The 17450-nt window shown below is 36.7% G+C and overlaps 1 protein-coding gene across 6 annotated transcripts; it reads right to left on the bottom strand.

Moving 5' to 3' along the window:
• Positions 1-398: 398 nt before the first annotated feature.
• On the bottom strand, positions 399-13926 carry LOC141826386 (uncharacterized). 6 transcript variants are annotated; one of them, XM_074713631.1, is made up of 21 exons: positions 13534-13926; positions 11449-11511; positions 9742-10049; positions 9551-9647; positions 9390-9467; positions 9246-9305; positions 9049-9153; positions 8416-8526; positions 8043-8084; positions 6269-6382; positions 6018-6190; positions 4610-4872; positions 4377-4492; positions 4203-4245; positions 4007-4098; positions 2718-2766; positions 2167-2237; positions 1964-2083; positions 1604-1689; positions 1403-1451; positions 399-818 (listed from the first exon to the last, which is right to left on the bottom strand). In XM_074713631.1, the coding sequence occupies exons 1-21, from the start codon at positions 13816-13818 to the stop codon at positions 774-776; spliced, it is 2370 nt and encodes a 789-aa protein (XP_074569732.1). In that variant the 5' UTR covers positions 13819-13926; the 3' UTR covers positions 399-773. The 6 variants fall into 6 exon arrangements, with proteins under 6 accessions (XP_074569732.1, XP_074569727.1, XP_074569728.1 ...); XM_074713626.1 differs by lacking the exon at positions 399-818 and having other exon boundaries at positions 825-1451; XM_074713627.1 differs by lacking the exon at positions 399-818 and having other exon boundaries at positions 825-1451; positions 6018-6184.
• Positions 13927-17450: the final 3524 nt, after the last annotated feature.

Raw genomic sequence — 17450 nt, 5'->3', positions numbered from 1 at the left:
AGTGGGCAAAGTGAGGAATAAAAATATTGGATTTTGAGCGGATAAATAGATGGAATGAAAAATTAGAATATTTGAGACGGATGATGATCCACGACCATTTAATTTTTATTTTAAAATTGTTGTTTAATCCAGAATGATTTGGCTAGAGTGGTAATCGGTGTAATTTTTTTTGGAACATTTAAAAAGCAATACAGGTTAAATAAAATTTGAAAGGGTAAAAATGAATATTAAAAAATAGTTGGGATAAACTATAAGTGTCGTAAAGGGAAGAATGCAAATTATGAAATAGTTAGAGACAATTTATAATGTCACCATGAGGCATCCCGGTAGAAATATAAAATATAAAGCTAAAAGAAGAATTTATAATATCACCACAAAAGCCTCATATTTTGCTCCCAAATATTTATCGTCCTTTTTCATTGCATTGGTTATAAAAATCAATGTCTATCGTTTCGTGATAAATGGAGAAGAGGCTCCCCAAAGTCAAGATAGCAGTATACGATGACAGAACTGGAGTACATGCCCTTTCTTGCATTTCGATTATCGAAAGCAATATACATAAATCATTTGTCCTAGTACACTCTACTTGAAAAATAGTCCCTTCTTGACAAAGATCTATTTGAAGGTATTTAGTAGGGAAAGCTCCCCTTACTAAAACAAATAAATAAGTTATACAATGACACAACAGGGTGAAGTGAATGCCCTTTCTTTCTTCTCGAATACACCGTGCACAATACCAAAAAGAATATACGTCAATCGCGTGCCCTATCGCACTAGAAAAATAGTCCCTTCTTCCTCCCTCGCCTCTTCTCACCAGCCTGCAGCGCGAGGATGAATCTCGTTTATATTACAAGTATTGTTCTTGGTGGGTTACACGAAAGCTTATGAATTAATTCCTACTTGAAAACTTATTAATCAGTTTTCTCTGGATGTATATAGTGTCAATAGGGATAAGATATATTTAACAAAACCCACATAGTTGGAAAAGACAGAGAAGCCCATTACACGGTGCACTAGCTAATGTAAACTAATCAAACGCATTGATGGCTACACTGAGCTGCTTTATGGTCTGTCTGTGAGATGTGTTTATCTGTACCGATTAAATGTAAGCTAGTCAAATGCATAGTTATGACAATGTACTTCCACGGAAGGAAAAAAATGTAGCCAAACCGAATAATGAACGGTTTATACACTCTCATGATCTTTCCTAATATGATGTGCCTACTCGTGCATTTCCAATGTCCAAGTTATTCTAGTTTTCTTGGATTAGCGCCCAAGTAAAATGAAACATCTAGATTATCAGGATGACAAAAACCCAAATGATAGATACATCTAAAGTGTATAGGTTGCCTAACATAAAGAAATATGGATAAGAAAGGGGCTCGAGAGTAAAAGAATGTACCATCACTTTTTGGAATAATCTCAATGTAAGAACAATGGTATCTCTCAACCTGAAAATTCAGCAATAAACGACATCATTAGAGTGGATATCATTCTTTAATGAAGATTTGTTTTTTTCACAATATCAGAGGGAGCAACCTATTGCTGAAAAATCATTTGTACAGCATAACGCAATCGTGAAATGGTGTATATTTAAACTTACACGCTGCTCTCTGTCCTTAATAGATACTCGTTGGCGTTGGCATCCTGAATCAAAAATTCTGTGGGATGTCCATATGGAATGGAGATCTGCAGGAAGCAAAATGTTAGCAGCCGAACTCTTGTTCAACAAGCTGACCAATAAGGCAAAGCAGTTGGTTCAGAAGGAAAAATGGTAAAGAATGGGACGATTTAAAAACTCCTATATCTGAAAACCTATTATTGATATTTGATATTAGTACGAGAATGAATCTGAAATAAAAAAAAACACAAAATCGCCAAAAATGGTGTAGAGAGAAGTAGGAGATTGGTATAGGGAAGGATATACTTTGAAATGAAGAGCATAAACGATAAAGACTCATACAGTAGTATTTGGCTGAAACTTCTCTGCTACAACACCACGCTGTCCATCATTACGTTTTATGCTGTAGCCTCCTCTCTTTATGGCCAAAATAGCAGTTTCCCATATACCAAGATACCTAGTCTGGCATTGAGGAACATTTAAAGCAGTTAAATCTAAAGAACCGTTGCTAGTGTGCTTAAAAATATAGATAGAAGTGGATATACTGATAAGGACACTTCATATGATGCATTCCCACTAGAAAAGGTCCTTTCAATTTGCTCTTGCATTTCAGGATCTGTTCTCACATAACAAGCACAAGTTTAAACTAAGCATTATCATAAAGTTCTAAAATGAATCACTTAAGTTAGCAATACAAATCACTGGGCAGAATGGAAGTAACAGATCTCAGAAGGCAGTGGCACAGTGCTCTAAGTTATAGATGGAAGTAGTATGCAAGTGGCATGGCAGGAGGGTCAGAGGAACGAGGTAAGGATAAACATAAGTTTACATGAAAGGTAATGAGCACAGTGTTTCAGAAAGAAATTAGTACACGTCCTATAGTGTCTGGAGAACTTGTGCTTCATTAAATATAAGTTGTCACTTCTACAGGCTAAATATGTTGCATAGCAAATTCCTCAGGAGTTAGCCAGGTTATGTAATCTCAAAGAAACTCAACACAAAATATAACAGATGTGTGTTTCAAACATATGTGAGGAAGCCAATATTATAAAACAGAACAACAACAACAACAAACTCTCTACTACATGTTACTCACCACAAGTTATCTTTCTTTGATCATTGGCAAAAACCTTTACAAGTTCACCCTACAGTAAGAAACAAAACAACTGTCAGATTACTGAAATACTACTCAATTCAGAAAAGTGTAGTCTTACTATGTCAGTTATTCAGGAAATCCAGAAATAAGCAACCAGTATTCATTTAAAACTCTATCTCTGCTGAAAGATATCAGAAAAATTATTGCTCTTTTTGCACTTATATTGGTAATGAGAAGAATCTTTCTGAATCCATTTCTTCCATAAAAACTTTCCTATTATATGCTTAAACCATGAAATACAAGGAGAAAATTTTTCTTAGCCTATGTTACTAGAAATCATCAAAAGGTTGCATGAACCACATGGATGTGACAATTCAAATGATAGTTCATATAATGAAACTACGGTTCAAAATCTCAAACCATGCCGAGGTTTCAGTATTCGACTGGAATAATACTATTTTGATACCATGTCGATGTTTCGATGCATGGTGCCGCTAATGAATTAGAGTTGAAGAAGGAGATGAAGCATAGGAAGGAATTTGCGCCGAGCATGATTTTAAATCTTGTACCATGCCAAGCGAAACAGTTGAAACATATCGTTCCGGTAAATTATCAAAACTCAATACCACTTAGCATAGACAATGTCTTCTTCTTTGATTCATCTCCTTCCTCCTTCAACCTCCAATCTGTCACCAGCACCATGCATCGGAGTGTTGGTACGATACTGAAATAATATCTTTTCAGTCAAAGACCAAAACTACGACAAATTTTGAATGTTGGTATCGAGTTTTGATGATTTACCGAAATGATACATTTTGACCGTTTTGCCTGACATGGTATGAGATTTCCAACCATAAAGGAAACACTCTCAACAAGATAAAGGGAATCAAATCGAAGCATAGACACACAAGAGATAGCTAGTATTTCACTTTTTTTATTTTTGGTTTATCACTAGTATTTGACTTTGAGCTAACCAACATGCTTAACCATATGCATCACATATGCCTAACTATGTAAAAGACATAAGCCATAAAGTTCACCATTTTTCCCACAACTTTGAACTAGTGAGCAAACAATAAATATAGGCAGCGGTTATGAGAATCCAAGTCCGTGCAATATAGATTATATCACCTGATGGGGATCAAGTAACCATATGTGTTAGGAAAGAAGGCCTATGATTTACCTTCAAGCTCATGCAAGTTATCCTATCAAGTTCTGACTCATTTTCTTGATGGTTAGATCATAAGAATACTAAATTTGCAGGGGAAAATTTTGATAGAAGAAATAACCTTCCGCTTCCTGTCATCTAGGGGTTGGACTTCAATAGCAAGGTATGAGTCCACATCATCAGCAGTAACTAAATATTTTGGTTGTTTTGCACCTACCATGAGAGAAGTATAGAGAGACAAAGGTTTCCTGAGTTATAAATTATTGGGAAAAAAAAGATAAAAAGACAAACACACTTAACAAGGCGAGGAATACTACCTTCAATAAACTTTACGGATCCATCTTCTAAATAACGTACCCACTACAAAATAAAAGAATCAATGTCACTGATAGAGCTGAATTTGTACATCATTAATCCCAACATAAAATACTGCTACATGTTATGGGGTAATTAATGTGTACCCACTACAATATAAAAGAATTAATGTGTACCTCGAAATTACAAGTAGTTGTTCCATTGATTGAATAACCACTTGCGAGAAGTTCATTTCCAGGATAGGCATCACCTGAAATTTGAAGACCATCTATTGCTGGCAAGGGATCATCGTCTGCTACAAATTTGCCAAATTTATAAGAAATTCCCTTGATCAACAATATCGATAATGAGTAACAACATCAACTAGAATCCTGAGAAGATAATCACATATATCAAATTAGTTTCTCACCCTCAGAGAATGAAGAACCAGGTTCCTCCAGGACTGTAGGAAGGTAAGGATACACATTTTGTTCATCCTGTCCTGTAGTTAAATAAGGTGAGCTTCTAGGAGCCCAATGAACAGAAGACTCTTTTCCATGATTAGCAACTGTCGCTGGATCATCAGTTTGGGAACTTCCACCAGGATCCTTGAAAGATGGATTTTGACTTCTAGACTCAAAACTAAGACGTGAAGCATTTATTTGACCTGAAGCATCCTGGGCTCTGTGATCCCTGAAATACTCAAATAACACCTGAGCAAGTTGCAAGGCAGCAAACCAAGAATAATTCATGCATTTAATAAAATTAAATATCCCCGATTAGGTAAAATAAAATGAAATTTCTCATCTAAAATGGATATCCATTGTATCATAACTAGATTTTAGAGAAACAGAAGTAGCAACCATCCTATATATTTAGTAAATATGGAGAAAAATGGGCAACAAGTGAACAAACCACTACGTATCACAATACGCCAACCAAATATTAGCTCTATTCATCAATATCCCAAATCGCTACTGCCTAGTACAACTCAACCACAAGAATCAGACTGTAGATGTTTCTTACAAAATTTATTGAAAGTGATGGTATTTTGTTTTCTCCAAATACACAAATTGTTGCATCATATCACGATAAAGTAGTTGCAATCATTGATGTCATTTGTAACTCAGCCACCATCACTCCAACAAAAATACAAATGGTGTCATACAATAATCTGCTAATATGTGTAGAATTAACAATATATTAGGGGGAAAATGAGAAGGATACCCTTATACAAGATCTATAAAGGGCTTAGAGGCTACAAATTTAATACTTTTGCTGGTTTCTCAAATCTCCACTCCATTCTTTTGCTTCCATTGTAATTTCTCTTTTGTTCAAAGTTCTCAATTTGTAAAGAAAGACTATTGTAATAGGTTTGTTCACATATGAAAGGTTTCCGAGAAGGAGAAAATTAGTGAAATTCGAGGAGTGATCCATCGAAGAGGCATAGGTCATGGCCAAGGGCTGCCAAACCACATAAATCATCGGGTTTGAATTGTGTTCTCATTTATTTTGTCCTTTGCATTTCGGTTTCTTTTTGCTCTCTTTTGTCGTTGCAAATTAACCCTTGTAGAAGAAGTAAAAAAAGAGGCAATTCACCCCCCCCCCCCCCCCCCCCCCCCCCCCCCCCCCCCCCCCCCACACCCTTTCAATTTTTTTAAACTAACAGCTGAGTTCAATCTTACGTTGTATACATCTTCAGAACTGAACTTTGCTAAGCATAAATCAACTGTTAATTATTGCATTTCAAAACAAACCAAAAATCAAATGAAGCAAATTTGACCAAGACAAACTTTGGAATAAGTATCTAAAAGATGATATCAATTATCAATTCTGACCTCATGAAAGGAGTGCTTATTTCATTCTTTGCAGGAATACTGCTTGGACCAACTTGCTGGTTTTGGTTCCCAACAGTCTCCCGATCAGGTCTTGTTTGTAAATTAGGAGAAGATATTGGAGACTTGGCATGTGGATTCAACGGCTGAGACACAATCTCTAAATCATTCTTTTTCTTATAAGAAAGTAGATTTAGCAAATTAGAAATGGATACAAAATAAGATTTTTTTTTTTTTAGAAAAATTCAACATACTGAAACAGACACTTGTACACCCACTGGATGGGAAGGTGACTGTGCAGGAAAGTCTGCATTTGATGCATCCAAGTACCATGGAGCTATTTGATATTGCGTTTCTTTTAGCTTTTCCTGCAGAGGCAATCTTATGTGAGGCAGGTTCAGACTTTGGAAACAAAATGTCTTCCAAGTTAGACCTTCATTATAGATGGATTTAAGCAAAATCTCATCAGAGCAGAAATTCTCGGATGGAACAATTCCTAAAATTCCATTTTTAGAATTAAACCTGTTTGCACTTTCTATTATGCTCCATCAGTCAACAGAAATTCTTATGGGTCTGAAGGAAGCTGTAGTACTGGGCTATTAACAGTGGAAAATATACTCTAATTACATTGCATTAGTGGGTGTCTCAAATATTGCAAGAACTACATGGAAGCAGCGGCATTTGGAGGATAGATCTTATTCTCCTCCTTGGAATTTGTTTTCTCAGTTGGAGAAATCAACAAAGCTGCTGATGCTTAGAACATATATACACGACTATCTACGGTAAGATTAACAGACAACAAGCAACCCTCTAAAATAAAACAGCACAGCTATCAGTGCTGACATCAGCAAAGGCAATTAATCGATCCATGAAAGGGGAAAAAGTGAAATATGCATGTCTTTGGTAATTAGATAGTTTTATCTTGATATACAGCTACATTTTATTGAAATTGTTTTGTATAGAAGAACAGGATTTTAAGAACTTTTTGAAGTTCCAAGATGGATAATGATATAGGTGGATGTAGTTTTTAGTTGTATATGGCTAGCGAACAAACAAGCTACTTTTGTAAGTATCTAAATCAATAACATTTTATCTTTTGAGAAAAAAAAAACTTAATTGAGAGGGCACTGACTTAATAACATTATCTCACTAGGACAAAACCTAATAGCTCTAATGCACAACAAACTCTCTCAGATTAGGCTGCTAGGGCATATCAATGTTTGCCTGTTAGACAAGAAAAAGGCCCAAATATAAAAACAAAATTGATAAGACACTTAATAAAGATGACGAAGATGCAAAATTGATGCAGCATTGAGAATTTCTGACAACGAATAATCCAGTCCAAAATTGACACAATGATCTTCGAAGAATTAACTCCCCATTGACCAGAGATGCATTAGGATTTCTAAATTTGCATATGTGATGTGACAAATTGGAAAGATTGCAAATCGAAGAGCAAGATTAAGGCCCCAATATCTACTCATGTGATGAGGAGTTAATCCTGGAAAGAGATTGAGTAAACTGCAATCTTAATTGGAGAGATAAAAACACATCAGATAGAAGTTGACACCAACTTGAGAGAAAAAGGATGCTGGAAGTGAAATCGATTAACTTATCCTTTGAAATTAAAATGAAAAAAATCATAGACAAAAGTGAGGTTAGGGTTTCAACATCTATTCTAAGAGGGGAGAAATGAAGAGAGAAGAGGGAATTTGAAATCATTTTAACTCCAAGAGAGAACTTATGCAGATGGAGGAACGGATGTACTTGGATCCTTTTCGTTCCCCTGCCTGTGAAATGGTTTTTCAACTGCATAAATACACAAAGAACCTACAGTCTCTCCTAACTCCTGAGGTGGATTAAAAAACTCTTTAATACTAATTTTACTTGTAGTGTTACCAAGATATAATTGGATCATTATGATGGATGGCAAAATAACCATGTGGATATAAATATATGAGTTCTTAACACATGAAAATATCTAGTTTCAAGAGGAATGCACAAACATCTGTAAACCAAATAGAGTACCTCAGCAATGATGAGTTTTTGCTGCATGTGTGTAAACAAAACCTACAATAGACGAATCATAGGATACAAAAAGTCAGAAAATTATAAGGGAAAAAAGGTCAATATCTGTTTGCTTCATTGATAAGTGACAAAATTGTGGCTTCCATTATTAAGGAGAAAAAAAAGACCATGCATGTAAGGACAGTTAAACTATTTCCTATGGTGAAAACACTGCAGAAAAAAATTGGAGAGAAACTGGAAAAGGATGTCCAATTAAGAACATGAGGCAGGCACAACATAAGTTTACATTATATACAAACTTAGAGGTATTAGTAATGACGAATGATAGATCATTAATAGCACTGGCATATTATCTGGAATAAAATATACCAACCTTAAGTGTACTGATGATTGACTGAGCATCAACCACAGAAGGCTGAAGACCATGTTCTGAGAGAAGGGGCACTAAAGAAGCAATAAATGTTGATCTCTCTGTCTGAGCTGCCTATATAGAGAATACAAAAGAAAACATGAAATCACGATACATGATAAAAATAGATAACAACTGTAACAAATTAGTCCAAGAGAAAAAAAAAGCCATTCGTTTGAAAGTGTTATAGCATCTAAGAAAAGGCAGTGTTGGTGGGAAAACTAGGAGCAGATGATATTGACTAGTCCTCTTAAAAAAATTGGGCATTCTTATCTAGAATGGTTGGGTGAACAGTAAATCTGCTTGACAATGATGGAATGGGTTGCTCTTCTAGCAAGTTATCTGGTATCAGCTAATCCAATTTGATTTGAATCCAGGTCAAGTAAACATGGTAAAATCCTAAATCGAATCAAATTGATCCAACTAAAACTCAAGATACTTGACCAAAGCAATGATGGGACAATGAAAAGCACCTCCTATTTATTTATAAATTAGCAAAAATATAGTAGCCAATCAAACCTGTGCATAAATTCAAATTTTAAAATTCCACATATCACATATTAAGGAGGGAGCTCAAGAATAAACAAAGAATAGTACTTGCAATGCATATGTCAGACGGATATTTTCCTCTATAATATCTTGTCTATAAGAAATAGCTTTTGATGCAGCATCAACCAAGTCCTGCTGTTGCTGATCAAATGCCTGCAAAATTCATTTCGAGATGCCTGGCATGATTAGTAGTCAGAAACTTTTACAAAGGTAAAACCTGCAAGTAAACTGATGAGCTTGCTCACCATTCGCATATAAGCAATCCTTTTGTCTAGGACATATTTTTCATTGCTTATTTGTGCTTCCTATTACAGTTTAGAAATTATGGTTTAGTTCAACAGATGGACAACCAAAAGGAAGTTCGCAGATTCTTGACGAGCTCTTCTAACCTTAACTGAATAATCAGCAAGGTGCTGTCTTAAGTGTGCGATCTCTTCTTCATGTTCTCTAACCTTGACCATAAGTTCCTTGAAATATAGATTTTACTATTTAGAAACAAGTGGAAATCTGAATTGCTAGAAAATTGACAATTTAAAGCAACTGAAAGTACCTGCTTCCAGAGAATATTTGAATTGAGATCAGACACCGGTACTAGACCATGTCCAGGTGAACCCAATCTCTGATCTTGTTCTCCCTCTTTTTTATGCCTATCAGGAGCATTAAATGACTACTTATGGCATATGGCTTCACGTTAAGCTGATTCTAGATAGATATGGCATCAGAAGTTAATGTTTTACATACCCGCTTGGAGACAAGGATTGGGAGGATGGAATTGAGTATTGTGATGGAATTTTTCTAAGGTCACCTTTAACCTTGTTTTCCAAATACTGCTGACTAGCTGTGCCAGATTCTCCATGACGTTCCTCCCTTCCAGCAACTCCATTCTGATGAAGCACAAGCATGCCCTGAGGATTCAAAGGTGAATGATTTTCTACCCATCTCCTCTCTGCTTCATGCCCCGCTGAAGAATTAGAATAACTAGTTTTGTAGGCATCCAAATGGTCATTTGCAGATATCTCAGAAGACCTTAAAGATTTAATTTCTGACCTCTGACAACAAAAAAGGAAATAGGTCATATCTGTACAGACTACTCAAATTAGATCCAAATGGCATCAATTATATATAAGTGATTTTTACAAGGTTCTATAAAAATTACAGTAACAAGCACAAGTGAAATGATAAAAAAATTCATGGTGTAAACATTCACTCTACAAAGATACAATATATCTAACTGGAACAAGAACAAATGATATCAGCCAAATGGTCATTTGCAGATATCTCAGAAGACCTTAATGATTTAATTTCTGACCTCTGACAAAAAAATAGGAAATAGGTCATATCTGTACAGACTACTCAAATTAGATCCAAATGGCATCAATTATATAGAAGTGATTTTTACAAGGTTCTATAAAAATTACAGTAACAAGCACAAGTGAAATGATAAAAAAAAATTCATGAAGTGTGAACATTCACTCTAGAAAGATACAATATATCTAACTGGAACACGAACAAATGATATCAGCCAAATGTCATCTCCATTCCTACATTTCCAGAAAATCCATTTCTTTACCGAAGATCACACAGCATATGCAGAAATGTACATAAATATGACAACAATAGAAGGGGGACCATAATTATTTGCATCTTAATATAATATGGCTACAACTATTCTATAATAACATAAGCAACACAATTTGGTTAAGCCTGAAACTTCAGTAAAACAATGAGGTTAATTACTTGGACAGCTATTTAGTTAGTAGTTGTCACTGCTGATGTTCTGGACCTTCTGGTCACATCTAAACATGATAATTTTTCAACATCTTCTCTTATGAACAAAGACATTTCAGAAATTATTTCCTTGTTATGATGATTGTTGCCTTTGACAAATAGAAGTTTGTTTCTTGATTGCATGAGGTTCATGAACAACAACCAAAGTAGCAAGGAAATGTGCTTATCTTTGTTAAAATGAGACCAAATGTCCATCATTGTCATATCGCACTCGTTCCATTCAGACAGCTCCATAGACCTTCACCTTCACCTAGTTAGTGCAGTGTCGCTAATAAGATCAACTTTAATGTGGAAGATGTCATTTTTGTGTGGCTTAACCTTAGAGATGAATTGCTTTGGTCTTTATATAACAATAAATAAACTCTCTTTTAGATTAATGTTTTAGATTTCAATCCCCTCGTACATACCGAGATTGGCCATGATTTTTTTTAAAAAAATCACCTTACTAATTCATGGTTAATGATTCTAATTAAAGTCAACACCTGTACTCACTATCACGAGTCTGAGACTTACCTCTCATAATTCTCAAGCACTAAAAATGATCCCAGATTCATAGCAAGCAAATACTAAAGCTTGAACTCTTTAAAAGAACTATAAACCAAGAAACAAGCGGCATGATAAACTTGGATAGCATTGTAATTTAGACTTTAGAGTGCTTACATATTTTTCCAATTCTCGTGTTTTTTGCAAGAGCTCATTCTTTAATAGGTTGTTCGCTTCCAACTGCAAGATACAGTACCAGTTAGACAAAGAAGTTTTTTATTGCTCTTATTGCTAACAATATCTTAACAATCGATAAATAATAGACAAATTTACAAATGTGTCACAAGGTTAGTAGAACATGCTAGTTAAATATAAACACAAAATGATTGCTGTGTTTCTCTATTTCGGAGTTGAAATGCCACCATTTGTGTGTATGAGAAACTAACACATAAAAAATAACCAGCAAGCACAATTATGCAACATGAATAGGATGGTCTAGACTAGAGGCTAATGAAATTAGTGTTTATGGACTTAGATGAGTCTGTTATTATTAAGTTGAATTTAAGAATTCTAGACCAAAGAACTCCATTTGGAATGACATGTCTAAATAGTCATATGATATTTGGGGTGCACAAATGTTTCGATGGGAACAACATGAAACCATGTTAGTATTTAAATGTAACTGATTTGAATAATTGGGTGGGAATGAAGGGGAACCATGTTAACATAAGTTGTTGGGATGTTTAATGATTTGCTAATAGCTGTGGAGTATTTATTTACTCACAAGTTTTACCAAGACGACATCATGTCTCCAATCAAACATATATAAGAAAATCAAAGCTACTGAAAAGATCAAATCGCACCTTATCAGCCATCCATAAATTAGGCTCTCAAAAGTTGCTTGATCTTAATCTAAGTAAAGATCTTACACTGATGAAATGTAAAAGCTACCAAACATTTCAATTGTCAATACTAGACAAATTCGATGAAGCAAAGTTAGGTAAGTAGAACACAGTACATGCAATCCTTTTAGCAGATAAAAAGGTTCACAATACTTTTCCGCTTAGAAGTATCTTCCAGTAATGTAGAAGAAAGGCAAGTTTATCTATATATTAAAACCTTATGGCCTTATTCCAAGCATAATGTATTTAAATAAAATAGGAAACAAGATATGTGACACTTTGGCATGGGATTCAATAACAATTTATGCATGTAGATTTCCACCTTTATTGTACAAACTCATCAACCTCAAATGTTAATACTAACTATCCATGATGTTTATACAATCTCAGTAATGGGCATGTGTCTTCCTAGAGTAAGTTTTCAATTATAGTAGCATTATTTCATCATGTATGTATCAAATTAAGTAAGTTATTTCTAAAATTCAGTTTCAATTGAGACTAGCTTAAACCATAAGTTAAATGGCCTAGTATGATATAGAAATGGATTCAGTCAATTCAGGTCTTACTCAGAATTGCGAAGATCAGGAAAACTGCAAAAAGAAGATAGTCCCTTATATGGAACAGTATGTACTCATTGCTAGTAATTGATGACTTATAGATAATCAATATATCATGAGAATCGTTAATATTATGAATAGAGAAGAAGATCTAACATTGATTCTGAGAAGAAGATTAAGGCTTAGTTCTTTGTCCCATGTCCAACACGTCAGAGTAAAGCATCAGCAGAAGTTACCAAAAGGCCTATTGGTTAAGAAAGAAGAAGAAAAAAAGTTCCTTGGCCTCCTTCAAAAGATTCGAGCAATTCCTCACACAAATTCGAGATATCTTCAACTGAGATTTTGTTTTTCAGAGGTGAGAGACGTCAGCCGAAACACAGTTGTGGCAAATGTACCGTCGCAGTCTAAAAATTTCCACGTATCAATAATTCGTTCTACAGAGGATTAAAACCACGCTCACATGATTTTTCCAGATGAGCATCGTGCCTCGGTCAATAAGCCTTGTGTACACGATGAAATGATGAATTGGAGGATCTAAAACAGTCATACCCAACCACGTGAAGAATAGCATAATAGTATAGCATCACGTTACGCGATCAGATCAAAGAATTAAGCATCACAAATATCTACGGTACTCACTTCCTCTTAACTCCGACCATGGAGAATAGTCCGTCATAACCGGCCCCCGGATACAGGTTGCCAGCCAACGTTAAAACATGGGCATACTATTTACTAACTGCCTCTTAAGCTAAGCCTAAATAAAAAATCGTGATTCCAGTGAAATCAGAAAGCGCGCAGCTGACCTGTTGCTTGATGGTGCTCTCTGCGTCCTCCACCGCCTTTTTGATTTGATGCACAGCCTCACTCTGACCGTCGCCCAAGACCAACCCAGAAAACCCATCCACCAGGTTCCCGCTTCTGCCGCCGCCCTCCAGAGCAGGGATCCACGACGGCGGAGGATCGCCCCTTCCACCACATAGATACCTCCTCGGGTCCGAATCGTATGCTCCCATGCCTGGGAGATCCCGAAACGCCCCTCCCCGCGCCGGACCGGGGTCGGAGAAGCCGAAGGACCTCAAATCACGCATCCAACAAGCTCAAACCGGCGAAGATTACAGACCAAAAGGTCGAGATCCAGACGACAGAGAGACGGACGCGGGAGGCGAGTTCTTTCCTGTGAGCAAGTGGGGTTTCAGCAGGACGGACTTGTTAATGAAACGTTTATCGACCATTTTTGTGCGTTTAAATAATGAACCCGAAGAATCACGGAAATGCCACTAACCCCCCGCCGCGTTGCGAGTCCTCGCACTGACCATCCGCTGCCGTGGCACGAAGCTTCCAGCGAAGCCGTCGGGGAGGTCGACCCCTTCCTCGGGATCGACTTGTTTTACGGGACTCCAGAATCAAGTCAACTTACTCCACCATGTCGGTAAAAATGAAACAACAAACTGTAAGATTAGAGAGAAGTTACCGCCCGTTGACGAGCTCAAATTAGAGTCGAAGAGGAAAACAGAGTGGCGTAAATAATTTGTTTCGGTTGTTTATGAATGGTCGGTTGGCACTCATCACTGATTCCAAATCTCTGCGACTTCCTTGGTCAGCATTGTTTGTCATTATCTGCTTAAATTTCACGCGCATGTATGCTTTAGTCGTGAGCCGTGGGCACGCACATACTTGACCTCCTTCCAGTTTGTATTCTATTTTTCAGAGTAGAGGAGTCGTTTACGGTTTCAACTAACACTTTTGGCTACGTGGCCAACTAAAAAGGGGTTTTCGTTGAACCATTCAACCGAATTTTGTAAAAGAAAATTATTGATGTACCTTGAGGAACCTGCTGGGGTTAGTCTATTCATCCAGGTTAATCAGTCTATCCTGATTTATCAGTCTACGGATGAGAATATTCTCTTCGGATTTCGTCTGAACGAACTCTTTCAACTTGGCACTTCCATAAAGGTGCCCACTCAGGCCGAAGCGTCCTAGCCGAGCTATTACCTTAACCTCTGACCACTCTTGACAATTACAATTGTCATACCCTACGGTCCATAACTGCCCCTGACAGAACAATCTACACCGGAAGTGATGCCTAACCAACAATTAGACCACAGGCTGAGCCATGTTTGTAGTTACTGGAGCTATAGCTCGGGGGTCCGATGGCATTGAAAAGGAAAAAAACTTGGATTTAGGGATGGAAGAAAAAAATTAAGAGATAGCCCGGATATACCGTCAGTGTAATTTAGAGTTCGGATCAACCTGAATAGATCATCCGGACTGGCTCCGCCATTGAACCAGACCAAGACAACATACATGACTCAAGCATTGTCCCTCTAGCAGTCAACTATTTTTGATCGACTTAGTCGACTCTCAGCTCACGTGAGAGTCCATATAGACCTTCTTCATCTCTTCTTCTGCAAAAAAGTGGAATTCGTCACCCCAACGGTCCCACACGATCATCTCCACGACCATCTGTGAGAAGGTAAATTGAGAAATTGCAGTTGATCACAATCTTTTTCACCTCTGATCATATAATGATGAGTGAAGATAAGTGGAAGTATGGTTGTCTCTTCTGCGTGGAGGTCTTTCTTCCTCACATAAGCTTTCTCATTTTTTTTTTTTGTCTATTCCTCATGCATCTGCGAACTCGTTTTTCAACCCAACGTTGATTTGATTGTCAGAGGAATGACATTAACCACGCCAACCCCTATTGACGAGTGTTGACATGTAGGACCGTAGATCCGAGCCGACCGGAAAAGCCAGAGGAGCAAGGAGAGAGGAGAAAGGTCCGAGCACAAAGGAGGTAAATTATTAATTAAAAGATAAATGTTTTCCTATTCTTTTATTTTATTAAACTCGTGATTAACCTCAATATCCTCTTAATACAATTTGTTTTTCTAAACAGTATTTGTCTTTGCCTTCTCCTGGGCAAATTAGGTCGATCCATCCACTATTCGAGAACTTGGATCACTTATTCTATTGGATTGGTCTTTAAATATTAAATTGGTGAACCCTCTTGCAAGGAAGAAGAAATTGACTTGGCGAGTCAAACCTATATGAAGTTGGCAGACTATAAAGTCAACGTACGTCCATAGAAAGGATCGAATCCAACTGGTTGACCCAATTGTAAGGTATTAAATGAAATTTCCCAACCCTTTCCTTTGAACACCAACTAGGCTGTTGATCCTTATCATCAAATCGATGAGAGAGAAAACATATACAAAAGTGTTCAAGTAGTTATTTTTTATCTTCACTTTTAATCTCTTTGCGTGCATTCATGTACTGATGAGAGTTAAAAATAAATGACCCATAAGGCATAGTTGAATTTATTATGATGGAATAGAGTTATAGAAAAAGATAACAATTCGAATTTCAGTGAAGCCGAGATAATATTCTCCTCCATTGTGGTCAACTATAGTTTTTGATTTACCTCCTCATAGATGATCGTGGGGTCTTAAGGTGACAGATTCCATCTTTTTTAGAAGAGAATTAAAAACAAGTGATCTAATCATTTTGTCACGGTTGAGTTAATAATCTATTAAAATAGTTTGAATTTTATTTTTAAAAATAAAATTTTAAAGTTGTTTAGCAATTTTTTTATCCCATTAATTTCAATATCTAGAAAATAATTTTAAAGTTGTTACTTTTTTTTTTCTTTTTGGAAAAATGGAGCTCAATGCAAACATCCAAAAAAAAAAAATTTAATCGCAAGATCGAAAATATAACAATAATAACATGTCCTTAACTTCTAAATATATCATTTATCAGTTTTAAACAAAATTACTTAGCTTTAATTGCACGTGGGACCTACTCATTCTTCCAGCCCATTTCCCTGCGCGAAAGAAGAAACGTTCGGTGATCTTATTCACTGAAAATTTTCAGAGGGATCTGGAGTTTTCGATAGGTTTAGGTGGATTGGTGATGGTTCAATGAGCAAAAACCACGGCCTAACTGTTGCTAATTTGGATGTCTTATGGTAGTTAATTTGTGGTCGAACAGTTTGGTTATCGGTCATTCATTGTTTCTTCTACAAAAAAGATAGAATCCGCCGCCTTAGCGGCCCCACACGATTGACCCCACGATCATTTATGAGGAGGTAAATCGAGAAACTGCAGTTGATCACAACACAGGAGGGTATTACCTGATTTCACCAGGATTTGAACCCTTGCCCTCTTCTGTAACTTTGCTGCATCGTAACCAACTCAGCTATGTCTCGGGGGCTATCGATCATTCATTGTTGATCCAGTACGAAATTGAGGGATGAATCAATTTTCCTTTGATCGTCCTTTGTTTAATTTTATTGTTGATGTGATGGATAAAGAAATTCACACGTGATAGGATCCACGTCAGAGGTCAAGTCAATAATTAAATATAGATAAAGGTCAAAATAGTCATCCGACTTTGTCAACTCGATCATCCAGACTTCCTTAGCTCGAGCACTCGACTCCCTCAGCTCGATTATCTAATTCCCTCAACTCGATCATCTGACTTCCTTAGCTCGAACACTGGACTCCTTTAGTTCGGTTATCTGATTCCCTAAGCTCGACCACCCGACTCCCTTAGTTCGGTCACCCGATTTCTTCAGCTGGACCACCCGACTCCCTCAGCTCGGCCACCTGACTTTCTCAGCTTGATCACCCGACTTTCTCAGCTTGATCACCCAACTTTCTCAGCTTGACCACTCAACTCTCTTAGTTCGGCCACTTGACTTCCTCAACTCGACCACTCG

The sequence above is a fragment of the Curcuma longa genome, chromosome 4, assembly GCF_044706935.1.
Source record: "Curcuma longa cultivar G26 ecotype Majalengka, Jawa Barat chromosome 4, ITB_CL_G26_1.1, whole genome shotgun sequence".
Taxonomy (NCBI): Eukaryota; Viridiplantae; Streptophyta; class Magnoliopsida; order Zingiberales; family Zingiberaceae; genus Curcuma; species Curcuma longa.
Note: the sequence above shows the minus strand (reverse complement) of the source record. Positions and strands in the feature narration are given on the sequence as shown.

Coding starts and splice junctions, on each gene's coding strand:
- LOC141826386 (XM_074713626.1), bottom strand. CDS start 13,818: ATGCGTGATTTGAGGTCCTTCGGCTTCTCCGACCCCGGTCCGGCGCGG. Junction 6,383..8,042: donor AAAAACTCATCATTGCTGAG/GTACTCTATTTG, acceptor TTGCCTCTGCAG/GAAAAGCTAAAAGAAACGCA. Junction 4,493..4,609: donor TGGTTCTTCATTCTCTGAGG/GTGAGAAACTAA, acceptor AATTTGTAGCAG/ACGATGATCCCTTGCCAGCA.